At 33.9% G+C, this 14,214-nt stretch overlaps 2 protein-coding genes across 6 annotated transcripts; one reads left to right on the forward strand and one right to left on the reverse strand.

Annotated features, from left to right (window-relative positions):
* Positions 1-2,828: 2,828 nt before the first annotated feature.
* LOC114286140 (glucan endo-1,3-beta-glucosidase 4) lies at positions 2,829-5,895 on the forward strand. The gene is made up of 4 exons (XM_028229232.2): positions 2,829-3,334; positions 3,641-4,990; positions 5,117-5,225; positions 5,331-5,895. Exons 1-4 carry the CDS (start codon positions 3,268-3,270, stop codon positions 5,515-5,517), a joined length of 1,713 nt encoding a protein of 570 aa, XP_028085033.2. The 5' UTR covers positions 2,829-3,267; the 3' UTR covers positions 5,518-5,895.
* Positions 5,896-6,233: 338 nt separating this feature from the next.
* Positions 6,234-13,570, reverse strand: LOC114286293 (nuclear envelope-associated protein 2). Of its 5 annotated transcripts, none has more exons than XM_028229447.2 (6): positions 13,189-13,570; positions 11,041-11,380; positions 10,726-10,833; positions 7,754-8,215; positions 7,520-7,621; positions 6,234-6,645 (listed from the first exon to the last, which is right to left on the reverse strand). In XM_028229447.2, the coding sequence occupies exons 2-6, from the start codon at positions 11,239-11,241 to the stop codon at positions 6,478-6,480; spliced, it is 1,041 nt and encodes a 346-aa protein (XP_028085248.2). In that variant the 5' UTR covers positions 11,242-11,380; positions 13,189-13,570; the 3' UTR covers positions 6,234-6,477. The 5 variants fall into 5 exon arrangements, with proteins under 5 accessions (XP_028085248.2, XP_082724604.1, XP_082724603.1 ...); XM_082868478.1 differs by having other exon boundaries at positions 10,726-10,829; positions 11,037-11,380; XM_082868477.1 differs by lacking the exon at positions 13,189-13,570 and adding an exon at positions 12,891-13,026.
* Positions 13,571-14,214: the final 644 nt, after the last annotated feature.

Below are 14,214 nucleotides of genomic sequence, written 5' to 3' on the forward strand. Positions count from 1 at the left end.
AATCTTATCATATATCTAACCATTTATCCAATCTAATTCTATAATATAATTTATCCCTCACAATCATATCATTAATCTCATTTAATTTGATAAAAAAATAATTCAACAGGCTTGCCTTCACTTCAATCCAAGTTTGTTTATTGGTTCCATCTGACTACCACTTAACATTATTTTTATTTGGCCAAGTGATGAAAGCCACTTCGTTTGATTGGATTTGCGATTTTTTTAATCAAAAAACACCAATAATTTGTTTTTTAAACTATTCAAAAAGAAATAACTTACTTTTTAAAAAGTTCTTCTCAAATACTCAAAAGCTATTTTCGCATAAAAAAACAAAAACAAAAACCATAGTTGTTTTAGAATTTTTCGTTGCATTTATTTCCAAAAACATAACAAAAAAACAAAAATAAAAATAAAAAAACATAACCAAACCAAACAAACTTTTCTAAATTCATCACCCAAATAATAGCCACCCACCAACTTGTTATAATGTGGTACTAATAGATAAGGTTAATTACATTTAGGACATGTTTGATTGGATGGATTAAAATATGAGATTAAAATTATTAATCTGTGAGCTCAATTATCCTATGTTTGTTTTAACATTTTGATTTAGGATTATTAATCCAATAGGTAATTAATCTAACAAATTTTTAAAATTATTAATAATGAGGTAGAAGTGGAATTATTAATTCAATAAATAATTTATCCTATTAATCCAATTAGCTAGTGAATACCACACTAATTTGATAGGATTATTAATATCTCACTATTAGTCTTGTGAATCAAACATGACCTTAGAATGTGTTTATTTTGAAGGATTATTCTACGAGATTGGACTATTGATCCATCCAAACTAATAGTCTATTGTTTAGTTCAATGTTTTTACTCCATATTACTATTAGTCTCGCATATGAGGGATTATTGTATCCTAAGGAGGAAGGTGAGATTATTTCCATGAGATTGGTATCCCATGGATCTATTTTACTCTCATACTATTACTTAATAAACAATTAGAAAAAAATAAAATAATATTTTGAACATTTATAAATTATTTTTTTAATGTTGTTAATTTAAAATTATATATTAAATAAAGAATATAAATTATAAATTTAATTTAATTAAAAATAATAAATTAAAAATTATTGCCTTATAAATTAAATTTTTTTAGTGTTGCCGAAAAATTGAATTTATATAAACAATAAAATTATTTTTTTAGTGTTGTCAATTTAAAATTATATATTAAATAAAAAATATAAATTATAAATTTAATTTAATTGAAAAAAATAAATTAAAAATTATGGCCTCATAAATTAAAAAAAATTAGTGTTGTTAAATCATAAATTATAAATTATAGATTACAAATTTAAATTTATATATTAAATAAAAATTATAAATTATAAAGGTAAAATAATCTTTTGAACATTTATCCTTATACAGTCCATCCAACCAAACATTAAATTTACTAAAAATTGTCCACTCTAGACATCTAATCTCATTACTAAACAAACATAGGATACAAATCTAGTCTAATCAAATAGTCTGGGAACAATGTATCACAAGACTAACAATCCAATAGATTAGAATTCTCCCTTATCTAGTCCATCCAAACAAACACTCCCTTAGTCCTCAAAGTAAGCGACTTGTGTAATTTTAGTATTAATGTTTAAATTATATCAATTTAGTCTCCACTATATAAAAAGTATTTCAATTAAATCCACTAACCTAACTTCATTTGTAATTGTCATAAAAGTCAAAGATAAATGTCAAAATTAGTCCTCAAAGTATACAAACTATGTCATTTTAATCGTGAATATTTAAATTGCGTTTCATTCCTCAATTTACAAATGAATGTTTCAATTTGATCTCTCAACCTAATTTTGCCACTTTCCATCTAAACCAAAGGCAAAACATAGAAACCAAAAATACACATCAATAAAAGATGGAAAATATTTGTCATCCAAAACTATATATAAAAAAATACTAGATGGCGCAACATGAGAAAAAGCATTTCTCTTGACGAAAAAATCATCAACGTAAGCTTTGGAAATATTTCTGTCACTACAAGAAAATGTAATTTTGGTGACATTTTTGGTGCAAAAAAAATAAAAAATAAAAAATAAAAAGCACTTTTCATACATTACGGACTAAATTGAAATAGTTTAAACATCAAGAACTAAAATGACACAAATAACATACTTTGATATTAAAAAGGTAATTAACCTTAATAGATGCAAGAGAATAGAACAAAGAATTTAGATGCATTTGATGGGATGTGCAGCATGTAACTCCTACCAACTAGTGTTCAGTGTAAAGATAAAGTTCCTAACAAAAATGTTTTTCCATTTATGACAAACATTGATTTACCCTATCACCACCTTGCCTTTGCTACATCATTTTAATCCTCATGCATCAGCTACTTTATGTTTCTGTACATGTATACCCATGTGCTTTGCCACTAGTTAAGGGCTACTTTATACTTGAGCTTCTTTACACAATAAAAGCCTATGCGAAACACCCTTGCATTTTTCAAACTACGTCGGTGTTTGGAAATTGGATTTTTTTGTAAATTTTTTTAGTTGTAAGATATTATTGGAGAAATTTTTTTTGTATTTGGAAAGATAGTTGGGTTTTTTGTGATTAAATGTGATATTTGTGAGAGAAAAAATGAAATGATTATGGGATTTGATGTGATATTTTGTTTGGATTTGTTTTATTTTTGTTCTATAACTAATTTGTCTTTTAGTGGAAAAAAAAACAAAAAAAAAATCCAAAAACTAACTTCCCAAACACTCCCTATAAAAGCTAAAAAATCATGTTAAAAAGCCTTTCCCAAACAGGATACTAGAAAAAGAAATACGACTCAATGCAAGAGACGCCTGCTAAAACGGGTAGTTTAAGTTGTTTCCGTGACTCAAAATCATGTCACTAGAGACCCTAATGATGAATCTTAGGGTTGGGACAAGTCATCATTACAGTATTAGGAAAACAAAGGGAATCAAAAAGCATGGACGATTCTTTCCACTGTTTGAGAGGCAGAACATTTCAAAACTTTAGCCTTCATGACAAAGTAACGATTTTTCTTTATCATGGCAACAATATTCGTCATACTTTTTCTCACCTTTATTCAACACTCTCTCTCTCTCTCTCTAAATTGGTTCCTTTTCCAATTCAATGTGCTGCATTGTCTTTCAAACTGTCATTGTATAATTCACAATAAAAGTCCAGTTGAGTCACTTCCTATACCCAGAAACACCAATAGTTATAATGGCTGAAGGAGCTTCAAAGTACCTCTTCTTATGTCTTCTGTCTGTTCTTACTATATGCTCTTCAGGTATGTATACTGAGCATTCATATTCTTCATGTTTAAGAATTTGATGTAAAAACCAAGAGTAAAGCACATTCCAATTGTATGCAAAGTGCTCGAATTTCTGTGATTCAGTTTGTCTTTGTTCCTGGAAGCCAATTACTTGTGTGAATTTTCGTAGACACTTCTTATTTCTATTATTTATTTTGTTTTCTATTATGATAGATCAGTACTAGCTAGTAGCTTAACTAAAATTTAAACCTCATGCTTCATTTGTAAGAATCTTGAACTCCTAATTCATACAATTCATCATTTTATGTTTCATCCTAGCAGGAACTCTAGTGGGTTTCTCTTATGATGCAAGGAAACAATCGTCAGTTGACACAATATCATTCCTGAAGCTCAACAAGGTCTACCCATCGCAGATTAGGGTCTTTGTTGCAGATCACCAGGTTTTACATAGTCTATCCAACACTAGTGTGTCTGTTGATCTCTACTTAAACGAAACCCTTGTTGAGAATCTGATAAACTGCAAACCTTCTACGGTATCATGGCTTAAAACCCATTTGACAACCTTGATTCCACATGTAAACATCAAAAGCATAGTAGTAAATGGAAGCAAACATGACTTGCCTGGAAAAAATGACATTCCGAAGCTTCTCCCCACTTTGAAATCAATCCATGCAGTCCTTGGGAGTCTTCATCTCGAGGATCAAATGAAGGCATCAGTATCATTTTCCCTGTCATTCTTGGAGAACTTGAACAGACAACAAAAGGAGGACCTAGATAGGGTGTTGGAGTTTATCAAGAAAGTTAGGTCTTTCGTCATTGTAGAAGCCACTGTTGATGGTGAATTGAGCATGGGAGAAGGGACTGTCAAGTCCGTGATCAAAAGAGCTACATCGGCTTCTTCCGTAATTCCTGGTAGAGATGTTTCCATGGTCTTGACAATTAAGAGCTCTGCTGTTCCTAGTACCATAGAAGTGTCTGAATTCAGTGATAAGGTCTTGAGATCTATAAAGAATACCAGTCAAGTGACAGGGAAGATAATTGGGTTGTTTGCAGAAGTGTCTCCACCAAAAGAATTTGAGCAAAAAGAGCTTAAAAGAGAACTCCTCGACACAGTCTACCCACCAACTCTCCCCACCGCACCAGTCACTGTCCCTCCAGATAGTAATCCCTCACCAGCAATTGTCACCATTCCATCTACCTATCCGGTAACAGTTACCCCCACCACACCTGTCCCCGTGCCGTCTACAAATCCCGTGAATTCACCAGTACCAGTAACCAATCCTGTTACGACACCTAGCACAGTTGTTGGGGCGCAACCGACGACTAACCCTGTAACAACCAATCCAGATCCATCAACCGGAGTTCCTGTCACAACACCGGTCACAAACCCCGTGGCACCTCCTGCAACAACAGGTGCACCGGCGGTTTCAGGGCAGAGCTGGTGCGTGGTGAAGAGTGGAGCGTTGGAGACTGCAATTCAGGCAGCACTTGATTATGCATGCGGGATTGGAAGCGTAGATTGTTCAGCAATCCAGCAGGGTGCGAGCTGTTACAATCCGAATACTCTTGAAAACCATGCTTCGTATGCCTTCAACAGCTATTATCAAAAGAACCTGATGCAAACTAGCTGTGACTTTGGAGGGGCTGCCATGGTAACTAACACGAATCCAAGTAAGAGTAGAAATGCCAATTGGTGTTACTCTTCAGTCTTCATTTCGTTTCCTGCATATGAAACAGTATTATGTTAGATGCTTCAATAGATCAAATTCATTACTCATCCTCCTGATACATCTGCAGGCACTGGTACATGCGTTTACCAATCATCACTGTCTTCATCTTCATCACCGATGACAGCAACAACTCCAACACCAGCAACAGCATCAACAGCAGGGGCAACAATACCCGGGTATAGTGTTCTACTCTATTGCTATGTATGAAACTTTGTGCTACAACACTTTTGGTATGAATAAATAACACTTGCTCGTCTGTTTTTTCTCAACTTCATTTCCAGCTCTGGTTCTCCTCCCACAGTGTTAAATTCAAGCTACCCTTCTGCATCAGGTAGCACATCCATTTTTGATGGTAGTCCTCCAAGTAACACCTCCTCAATATCCACGGCAACCAGTTTGCAACCTTTCATCGACTGTATCATTCTAGCAACATCCATAGTTGCGGGAAGATTTGTCCTGGACATATAGAGGCATGACTTCGCCATGGACATCAAGATCAGAAGCTCATAGATTCTTGAATTCAGGGGTTAGGCCGTTCCAGCTCAGTACAAATCAATTCTCACAAGAAAGAAACAAGTGGTGAGTCCTTCAAGACGAAATTCTAACTATATTATGTTCAGATGCTAGTAAACACTACCTGAGATGTGAAGATGTGAATTGACGAAGGTACAGTGGCTTGCACAAAACACCATAACATGTATTGCATTTCATGTTGAGCTACAAACATGTATGTTTATATATGTTCTACGTAGTAAGTCAGTTAGGTTGCTGTGAAAAAGGGTTTGCTATCCCATATTTTGTATGAAATTGTAGTTCTATGTGCAGCAATGCTCATACTTTGCAAAACTAGGGCAGATGTGTTTGTCAATCAGAATCAAATGCACTGTATACAATCAGTACATGTGTCATAAGTCATGGAGTCATTTTCAGGAAGGCCAAGTCTGCAAAGGGAAATAAACATGACTATATGACTACATGTATCAACCTCTTGCTTGAATTAAAATTTGTTCGTATTTCGCACTGCAATAGAAGAGAAGATTTCACCACTGGAAATAGAGCCATAAAACGGCAACCACTGACAAGAAAATTTATTTTGAAGCTTAAAATTTAAGTGTCATTTTAAGTGAACCTCAAAAGATCCTATTCCAGCGGACATGACATGTTCCACGATTAAACAAATTTAGTTAACAAAACTAAGCATATGCAAGACTTCAATTGAAATTTTAACTATACAATGCCAACAACTTTAAGGTTAAAAATTGGAGCAACAAAAAGAGGGTTTTCTGCTGTGACATATATAAAAAGAAAAAGTCCTCTCTGACTAACATTTCTACGAATAAAATAGCATCTACAGCCTTTTCTGATCTCCTGAAATTGACTTCCTATGTACTGTTGCTTTTACGCCATAATACCTAAAGAAGACTAAATTTACCGCTTCGAAAGCAAGACCACGATCAACATTGACATAGAAACCACGATTTTGAAACTAGAGCTTTCCCAGAAATTCTGTTTCTCACTGCCCAAATCCCCACCCTGTTGCTTCGTTGCGAGCTGATCCCTGAGTTCTTTCAGAGCTTTGTCCCGCCGCTCACCCATCTGTTTCAATGAATAAAAGGTTTCAAGAAACATGAGTGAAAAAGCATGATGCAATAAAGGAAAACATATAGAGATTTCAGTCTCTTAAACAGTAGATTTTGGCCTCTCCTTAAAGTAGATAGCCCTTCATCAATTATTATAGAAACTGCAGCGCCATTCTTTGTTTTTCTTTTGTTTTTTTTTTTTTCCCTTTTTTGGCCTTTTCACAATAACATAAGAAAGTTGTTATCTGCGCCGTGGCAGTCCATTTTTTGCATAGGGGATCTGGAAGAACATTAGCTGATTGTTGATTATTTAGCTAGATGGGGACCACATTTTTCACAAAAGATAATATAAATTCTCAACCAGGGCAGCTTTGATGTGCTAGAACATTATGATGCCACTAGTTTCGTTCAAAGTATGGAGCCATCTAGATGATATGAACATAAATTCTCCAAAGACATGTATATTGAGTTTTCTACCAAACCCAACAAATTTCCCAAGCTTAACCACTTTTAAACTCATTTCCCAAACTCATGTTGTTATGTGTAGTAGTGTTTCGTAAACACTTCCCTTTGGTTTGAAATTGTGTTTTCAAAACGACTTCAATTAATTTACCATAAAACATTTTAGGTCATATTTTCAAAACACAACTTCAAAAACAACATAAGGTTGGGAAATAAGTTAAGAACTTGCATCTTGAAAACAAGTTTTCTAATAACTCAGGCTTGGCACCATGCACTCGAATGGGTTCACTTCTACAGAAAATTGAGAGTGTTGAACCAGTGACAACCAAATGAATACATCTGAAGCTTTGAATGACATGCATATATGCATTCCATTTCTAAGAATAAAAAAAAACCAGTTACATTTTGGGTAGGAATGATAATATTACCCTTTGCAGCTTTCGTGTCTGAGCACGAGCTTCCTGGAGGCAGAACTCCAACTTCAAAACCCTCTTTTTCAACTCCTGATCCACTCTCCTATGCTTCTCCAACTATTACAACAAACAAATCAAAAGCTCTTAAACAAACCAGAACCACATGAATTACAAACAAAATAAACCCAGAAAATGGAGTTAAAAAAGAACCAAGAGTAAGAAACTAAAATCACATTTAACACAATGTACCTGGGATACCAATTCCTTGGTTTTGAGCTTCCAGTGAGCAGACATAATCCTGATTTCATCTCTCAGTTTGCGTATTTCTTCATCCTTCAGAGTCAAAAGCTTATTGATCTTTTCAAAGTTTTTTGGAGAAATCTCATCTAATATTTTCCTTAGTTCACAATCTTTGCTTGCTCCAGCTTGGGCTATATTTTGCATGATATCATGCTCAATTCTTAAAACTTCATCTTTCAGTTGGTTTTGTGAGAGTTCCCTTGCTTGAAGATCTTTCTGCAAAAGATCTAATTGCTCTCCCAGCCTATTCACACGAACTTCATGTTCTTTTAGTGAACTGTTCTTCTCATCTAATTCCTTTAACATTGCCAAACACTGAAGTTGGGCTGATTGAGCTGATGCAGCACTTGCATCTGCAGTTGCTCGAGTGGCTGAAAGCTGTGATCTCAGATCATCCAGCTCCTTGAGGTGCTGCATTGCATTAAAAATTACATTGAGGATCACCAGTGCAGCAACACTAACATGAACAACTCCTGTACTTGGTAAAGTTACAAGTACAATTCACCGCAACCCAAGAATTCATACAAGTAAACATAATAAACATAGGACTAATATCCATCAGCAGGTAACCATCCAAGAACCAGGCGAAGTCAGTGAAATTGATGTGGGTTTTCATAATTCAAATTCAGAAAGCTGAACATTCTCATAAAATGAGTTCTACAGCTCGTCTTTCTTCAACCCAGAAACAAATTACCAAGTATGCATTTCCAATTGAAGATAGAAAACAAAATAATATTTAGGTGTCATTTGATAAATTTACAATTTACTATTTTTATTTAAGAAAAACATTAAAATGTTTATGTTTATTTTTGGTAAAAATGAAAACAAAAACATGTTTGATACACATGTATTGTAAAATTTTATTTTGACCCAAAAAAAAAAAAAAAAGTGAGACAGGATGGTCAGCTGGAGGTAGTGGCCGAAGGTGGTTGTCGATGGTGGCTGGAGGTGGTTATTGGCTGCCAAGGTGGTGGCCGGAGGTGGTTGGTTGTGGCTGGAGATGGTTCCAACCACGGGAGATGGTTCCAACCACGGGAGATGGTGACAAACGGTCGGAGATGGTGACCGAAAGTAGTTTTTGGCAAGAGGTGGTGGCCATTGCCACTGGTTGGCGGTGGATAGCAGCGGTCAGAGGTGGTTGTTAGTAGCAATAGGAGGTTGTAAGAGGAGGTCACTCGAGAGTCAGGACGGTGGCCAGTGGCAGTGATGAGTGGTTGGCGGGGATGGGAGTTGGAATGAATGAAAAAATATACTAAACATATGAAACCAATTTTTTGTGGTTACAAGAATTTAGTAAATTTTGTAAATTATTTACAAGTTTTTGAAAACGAGAATAGATACCAAACGAATTTTTGTTTATAATTTTCAAATTTTTGTAAATCTAAACATAAACATTACCAAACAGGCCCTTAGGGTCCCTATGGATTCACTTCTAAAAGAAGTTTTCAGGTTCTGAAGTAACAAAATATGATTTCTGTATACCCATAAGTAGAGACTTGAACTATGACGAGGTTCAAAGACAAGGTCCAGTTAAGATCCAATAGAAATAAAAAGTGGTTCAAAGACAAAAGAGCTCGTAAATAGTACATTTTTTAAAGAAATTAATAACTATTATATCAGAAATTTTAGAAGGAAGTAACTTAGTTCATTGATTCTGACTAACATTAATAAGTACATTATTAGATATCATATCAGTATTCACTAAAAAAAATGCACCTTATTATCAAACTTACATGCTCCTTACATAATTAATTACATACTAAAACAGTTTAAAAAATCATCCAATCATTTCACTAGTCATGAAATCCACTTTTCTTACATTACATAAAGTATGTCATACAGGCATACATGATCCTTTAGATACTGCATATTTAACAAGTCATTCACGCTCCACACCTTTCATGTTTATTTGACATCAACTCATTGTGCTAGGTTGGAAAAGTCAAGTTTTAAAATGGATATTTTAACTTCAACGAACTGCCTATATGTATGTGTTTGAAGTGTGAATTCAAACTGTGCTATGTTTCCCTTCATATTGCCATATAGAGGTCTTCAAAGATGAAAACAATTGTGTTTTTTTTGAGAGACGTGCTAATTTGTTTAACACGTTTCCTCAAGCGTTGTATTTTCAAACCCTGACGAAGAGCAGTTTTAAATACGTACTTGAAATCCGATGAGAAACAAGTAAGCATTATGTATAGAAAACTAGGAAAATTAAAAATGAAGTAATATTCAAGCTAAAATTTTCTTGTTTGATATTTATCACCCTTCACTATTATTTGTAATAACAATCTTTATTGTGCTACCAACAACGACAAGAAAGTACAATATTTTATTTTAACGCAATGCAGAAACCTCAATACATGTTGCAAATATTTTCCCTGCAGAAACGCTCCACAGGAGGAATTCAGTACTATACTATGCATACTATGCAGTTGCCTATGTTATATGGACCCTCCTAAATTTGTACAAGTACCTGTGAGTCGATGACACAACCCTTGAGTTAAGTTAGGTGTGTGACATGAGATTCATGATTAGATATCATCGTTTCTCTTTGTGGTTTGATTAGTTCAATAACTGTGTCTTTATTTATTGGGTAAAGTTGGGAAAAGAAATAATATTATAGTATGATTCTTATAATATTCCCACTCACCCAGAAAACAAACAAGAAAAGCCAAAAGAGAGCCCAAACAGATGAGGATAAGATGCGTCTGGCAAGTTGAAGCCTCAAACAGCAAGATGCTGGAACCACACAAATCAACCACATAAACTCATGCAAAATCAACCAAAACCTCAATCATGGAATTAGTCACCAAATTCAAAATAATAATAATAATAATAATAATAATAATAATAATAATAGAAATCAAGAGAAAGCTATACAATCAAGTGCATAAAAAGAAAACAGAGCAAAATCATACCTTCCCAGCAGTAGATGCGGATGCTTGAAGCTGCCCATTTCTCTCCTCTAAGCTCTTCTGCAATCTATACATCTCCTCCTCCATCTTCTTAGCTTTGGCCTCTGCTTCCTGCAAAAATTTAAAAAACAAAACAAAAACAAAAACAAAAATTAACAAAATTAACATAAAAAGAAATCACAAAATTAGAGAAGGCCCCACAAAGAACATCACTTTACAGAGAAGAACAAAAAGTTGAAATGATTTTATTTCCAAAGTACACACAGATACAAACAAATATACATACAAACACATAAACAAATATACAGATTCACATGCCTGTCTTGATAGGGTTTGGAGAGCAAATGAGTGCTCCTGCGAAGCGAGAAGGCTTCGGACCTCCTTGAGCTCCACCGCCAGCGACACCACGTTCTGCCGGAAGCTCTGCTTCTTCTCACTCAGATCCTTCAACAACGGATCGATATTCCTCGGCGAAGACGACGACGACGACGACGATGAAGGCCTCTCTGAACTCGACATCAATGGCGGAATCGAAGTAATCTAAATCAACGGTCAATTCAAATTTCTGAGCTCCGAATGTGTGGTGCAGCGTTGATACACTGTATCAAGCCCTAAAACGAGTTGGATGAGTACTAGTTGTAGCGAAGGCTAGCCACCTCTGCATGTGGAGAAGAGTGGTTACGCGTTTAATTTGAATAAATAATAGCAATAATGAGTATTATTATTATAGTCTCGAGAAAGAAGAAAAATTGAAAGACTGTAAGCTTTGTTTGGTTTGTATAAGACATAGGGTTCGTTTGGTTTGTATTTCTGAAAAATTTTTGGAAAATTTTCTCTACAAATAAGTTTTTAAAAGTAATCAAACCAAATAAATTTTTCCAAAAAAATTTCTCAAAACTTGTAAACCAAACAAGTTTTCCAAACAAATCTCTCTCACACACACATCAAATCAATCACTTTTTCCAAAACTCTCTCTCAAAATAATTTTTCAAAACATCTTTTGAAAAAAATCAAACCAAACAACTTTTCGTACTTTTTATCTCTAAAACACATCTCTCAAACACAAACCAAACATATTTTTGAAAAAAAAAATTTAATTTTTGCCGTTCCACGTCGATCACTCTCTTTTTCTCTCTCATTTCTCTTCTTTCTTTTCTAATCATTTTTTTTTCTCACAAATCTACTCAATTATAACAAAGGGCACGCACACGTGGCGGGTGGTGATTGGAGGAGAAGAAAAAAAAAAAAAAAAAAAAACTGACCAATCATGTTAAGAGGGGGTCAAAGAGTGTGGGAAGGAAAGGGGATCTAGAACATTATTGTATAATAAAATATCAAATCATCCTAAACTGTCAAATTCTACAACTATTTTCAAAATATACAATTAAATAAATCAAAAACATTTCTAAACTCACACCCCAAAATTTTTTTAAAAATTTATTTCAAAATACAAACCCAACACAGAATTTTTTCCTTTTTTTAGTACTCCCTCCGTCCCAAAATATTAGTCCCTTATTCCATTTTTCATTGTCCCAAAATATTAGTCCCTCTTTATAAATCAAGTACAAAAATAATGTAAATTTCCTATTTTGCCCTTCTTTTAAATTAATAAACAATTTAAAAAGTACAATTATGGCATTGATATTCCCAAAAAATGTACTATCAAAAGGATAATTTTGGAAAACTAACTTTTTTCAAATGCAATAATGCAATGTTTGTTTGGGCGGACTGGATTAACATTCCTATGACTAATAGTCCTAGGATTACGAATCCGTTGGATTACGTATCCTATCTTAACTAATAGTCAAGTTTAAAATAATTAGTCTCTACTTCAATTGTTTAACCAAACATCGGATTAATAATTTTATTGGACTATTAGTCCAATCCCAAGCTCATATCCACCCAAACAAACATGACCTAAGTGTACTACCAAAAAAAGTTGGATTCCCCAAAAGGGACCAATATTTTGAGACGGAGGGAGTACTGTAAAACGGTTTGACCATTTGTAGTCAAATTCAAACACAGAGAGAAACCGAGAGTTTCGGAGAGAGAAAATCCAATCTAATTTCTTCTCAATTTTGAAAGAGAAATTGAGACTGATCCAGCAGTAAAAACTTGAAAATGAACCCTCGAATCACTGAAAAAGTTAAGTTTAAGACTTTAGGTACCTCTAAATTGATCCGGACAATGATTAAAAAAAACAAAATTGAGGGAAAGATTTTTAAGGAGAGAAAGCAAGTGTTTTAAGTGGAACTGTCAAAGAAATGTCAAAACCGATCTGAGCCACAAGTTTGCTGCTAGTTGCTAGAAATCACAAAAACGAGATTCTCAATCCAATCTAATTATCTTTTATTTTCTTTTTCATTTTTCTACCAAAACAAACAAAAACACTTCAAAGCAGTCCACAGATATATACGTACATACATACATACATATGTAGCTCTAGAGAGAGAGAGAAGCACGTACCAATCAAATCTTCGATTCACAGATACTGTATAGCTCTCGGCAATTGAAATCGAAGCTATATATCATCTTCACAAATCGAAATCATAACTGTAATCCGATTCACCGGCGAAGATCTATGTGCACGGTGTAATCAAACAGCTGAGCAATGAAGAGAAGAGCAAAGATGGTGGGCGTGAGTTTAGGGGATTCCGTCTAACATGTCTGAGAGAGAGACACTGGGGTGACGATTGAGGTTCGGATTCGAGAGTTAATTTAAGGATAAATTACGCTTTGCCTCCTTAAAATTTCAACCATATCTCATTTTAGCCTTTCATATTTATAATTATTCTTATTTTAGTCTTTCATATTTACAATTCTTTCAATTTTTATTTAAAAAATTAACAGAATCTGCCACATCATTGACACATTAAAGATGCAAAAAATAAAAAATAAAAAAATTGAATTTTTTAAAAAAAATCTAGTAAACATTTTTTTAAAATTTTATTCATAAATATTACTACATTATAGATGCATTTTTATTTTTTGCATTTTTTATGAATTTTTTACATCACAAATAAAATTAATGTGTTGGTGAGTGATAGATTCTATTAGTTTTTTAGATGAAAGTTAATTTAAGAGTAAAGTAGAAATGATTACAAACATAAACGATTAAAGTGGAAGGATTGCAAATATAAAATACTAAAGTAAAAAAAATCAAATTTAAATGATCAAAATGAGAAGAATGGCAAGTATAAAGGGTTAACGTGAAAAAAAAAATTAAACTTAAAAAGTCAAAGTAAAAAAAAAAAATGAAATATTAGGAGGTAAAGCGTAATTTACCCTTAATTTAATTACAATTGTGTCGATTGTGGGCCTGGTGCGGAGTTCCCGAGCCTTCGGGTTCATGAATGACAAATACCGAACCTATCGCTGGTTTTGACCTGAGCGCGGCAAATCCAAATTTTGGACTGATACACGGTTTTGTCCACGTGTCCAGACACTGACCGTCGGATGTGAATACAAAAGAAAAGATTCGTATCGTACGGT

This window comes from Camellia sinensis, chromosome 5, assembly GCF_055761805.1.
Source record: "Camellia sinensis isolate YWXY chromosome 5, ASM5576180v1, whole genome shotgun sequence".
NCBI lineage: Eukaryota > Viridiplantae > Streptophyta > Magnoliopsida > Ericales > Theaceae > Camellia > Camellia sinensis.

Excerpts from the sequence above, each read along its gene's own strand:
- LOC114286140 (XM_028229232.2), top strand. The coding sequence starts at position 3,268 with ATGGCTGAAGGAGCTTCAAAGTACCTCTTCTTATGTCTTCTGTCTGTT. Across the intron at positions 3,335-3,640 it reads TCTTACTATATGCTCTTCAG|GAACTCTAGTGGGTTTCTCT; the intron begins GTATGTATACTG and ends TCATCCTAGCAG. Across the intron at positions 4,991-5,116 it reads GGTAACTAACACGAATCCAA|GCACTGGTACATGCGTTTAC; the intron begins GTAAGAGTAGAA and ends ATACATCTGCAG.
- LOC114286293 (XM_028229447.2), bottom strand. The coding sequence starts at position 11,241 with ATGTCGAGTTCAGAGAGGCCTTCATCGTCGTCGTCGTCGTCGTCTTCG. Across the intron at positions 10,834-11,040 it reads TCCAAACCCTATCAAGACAG|GAAGCAGAGGCCAAAGCTAA; the intron begins GCATGTGAATCT and ends AAATTTTTGCAG. Across the intron at positions 6,646-7,519 it reads AGACACGAAAGCTGCAAAGG|ATGGGTGAGCGGCGGGACAA; the intron begins GTAATATTATCA and ends TCATTGAAACAG.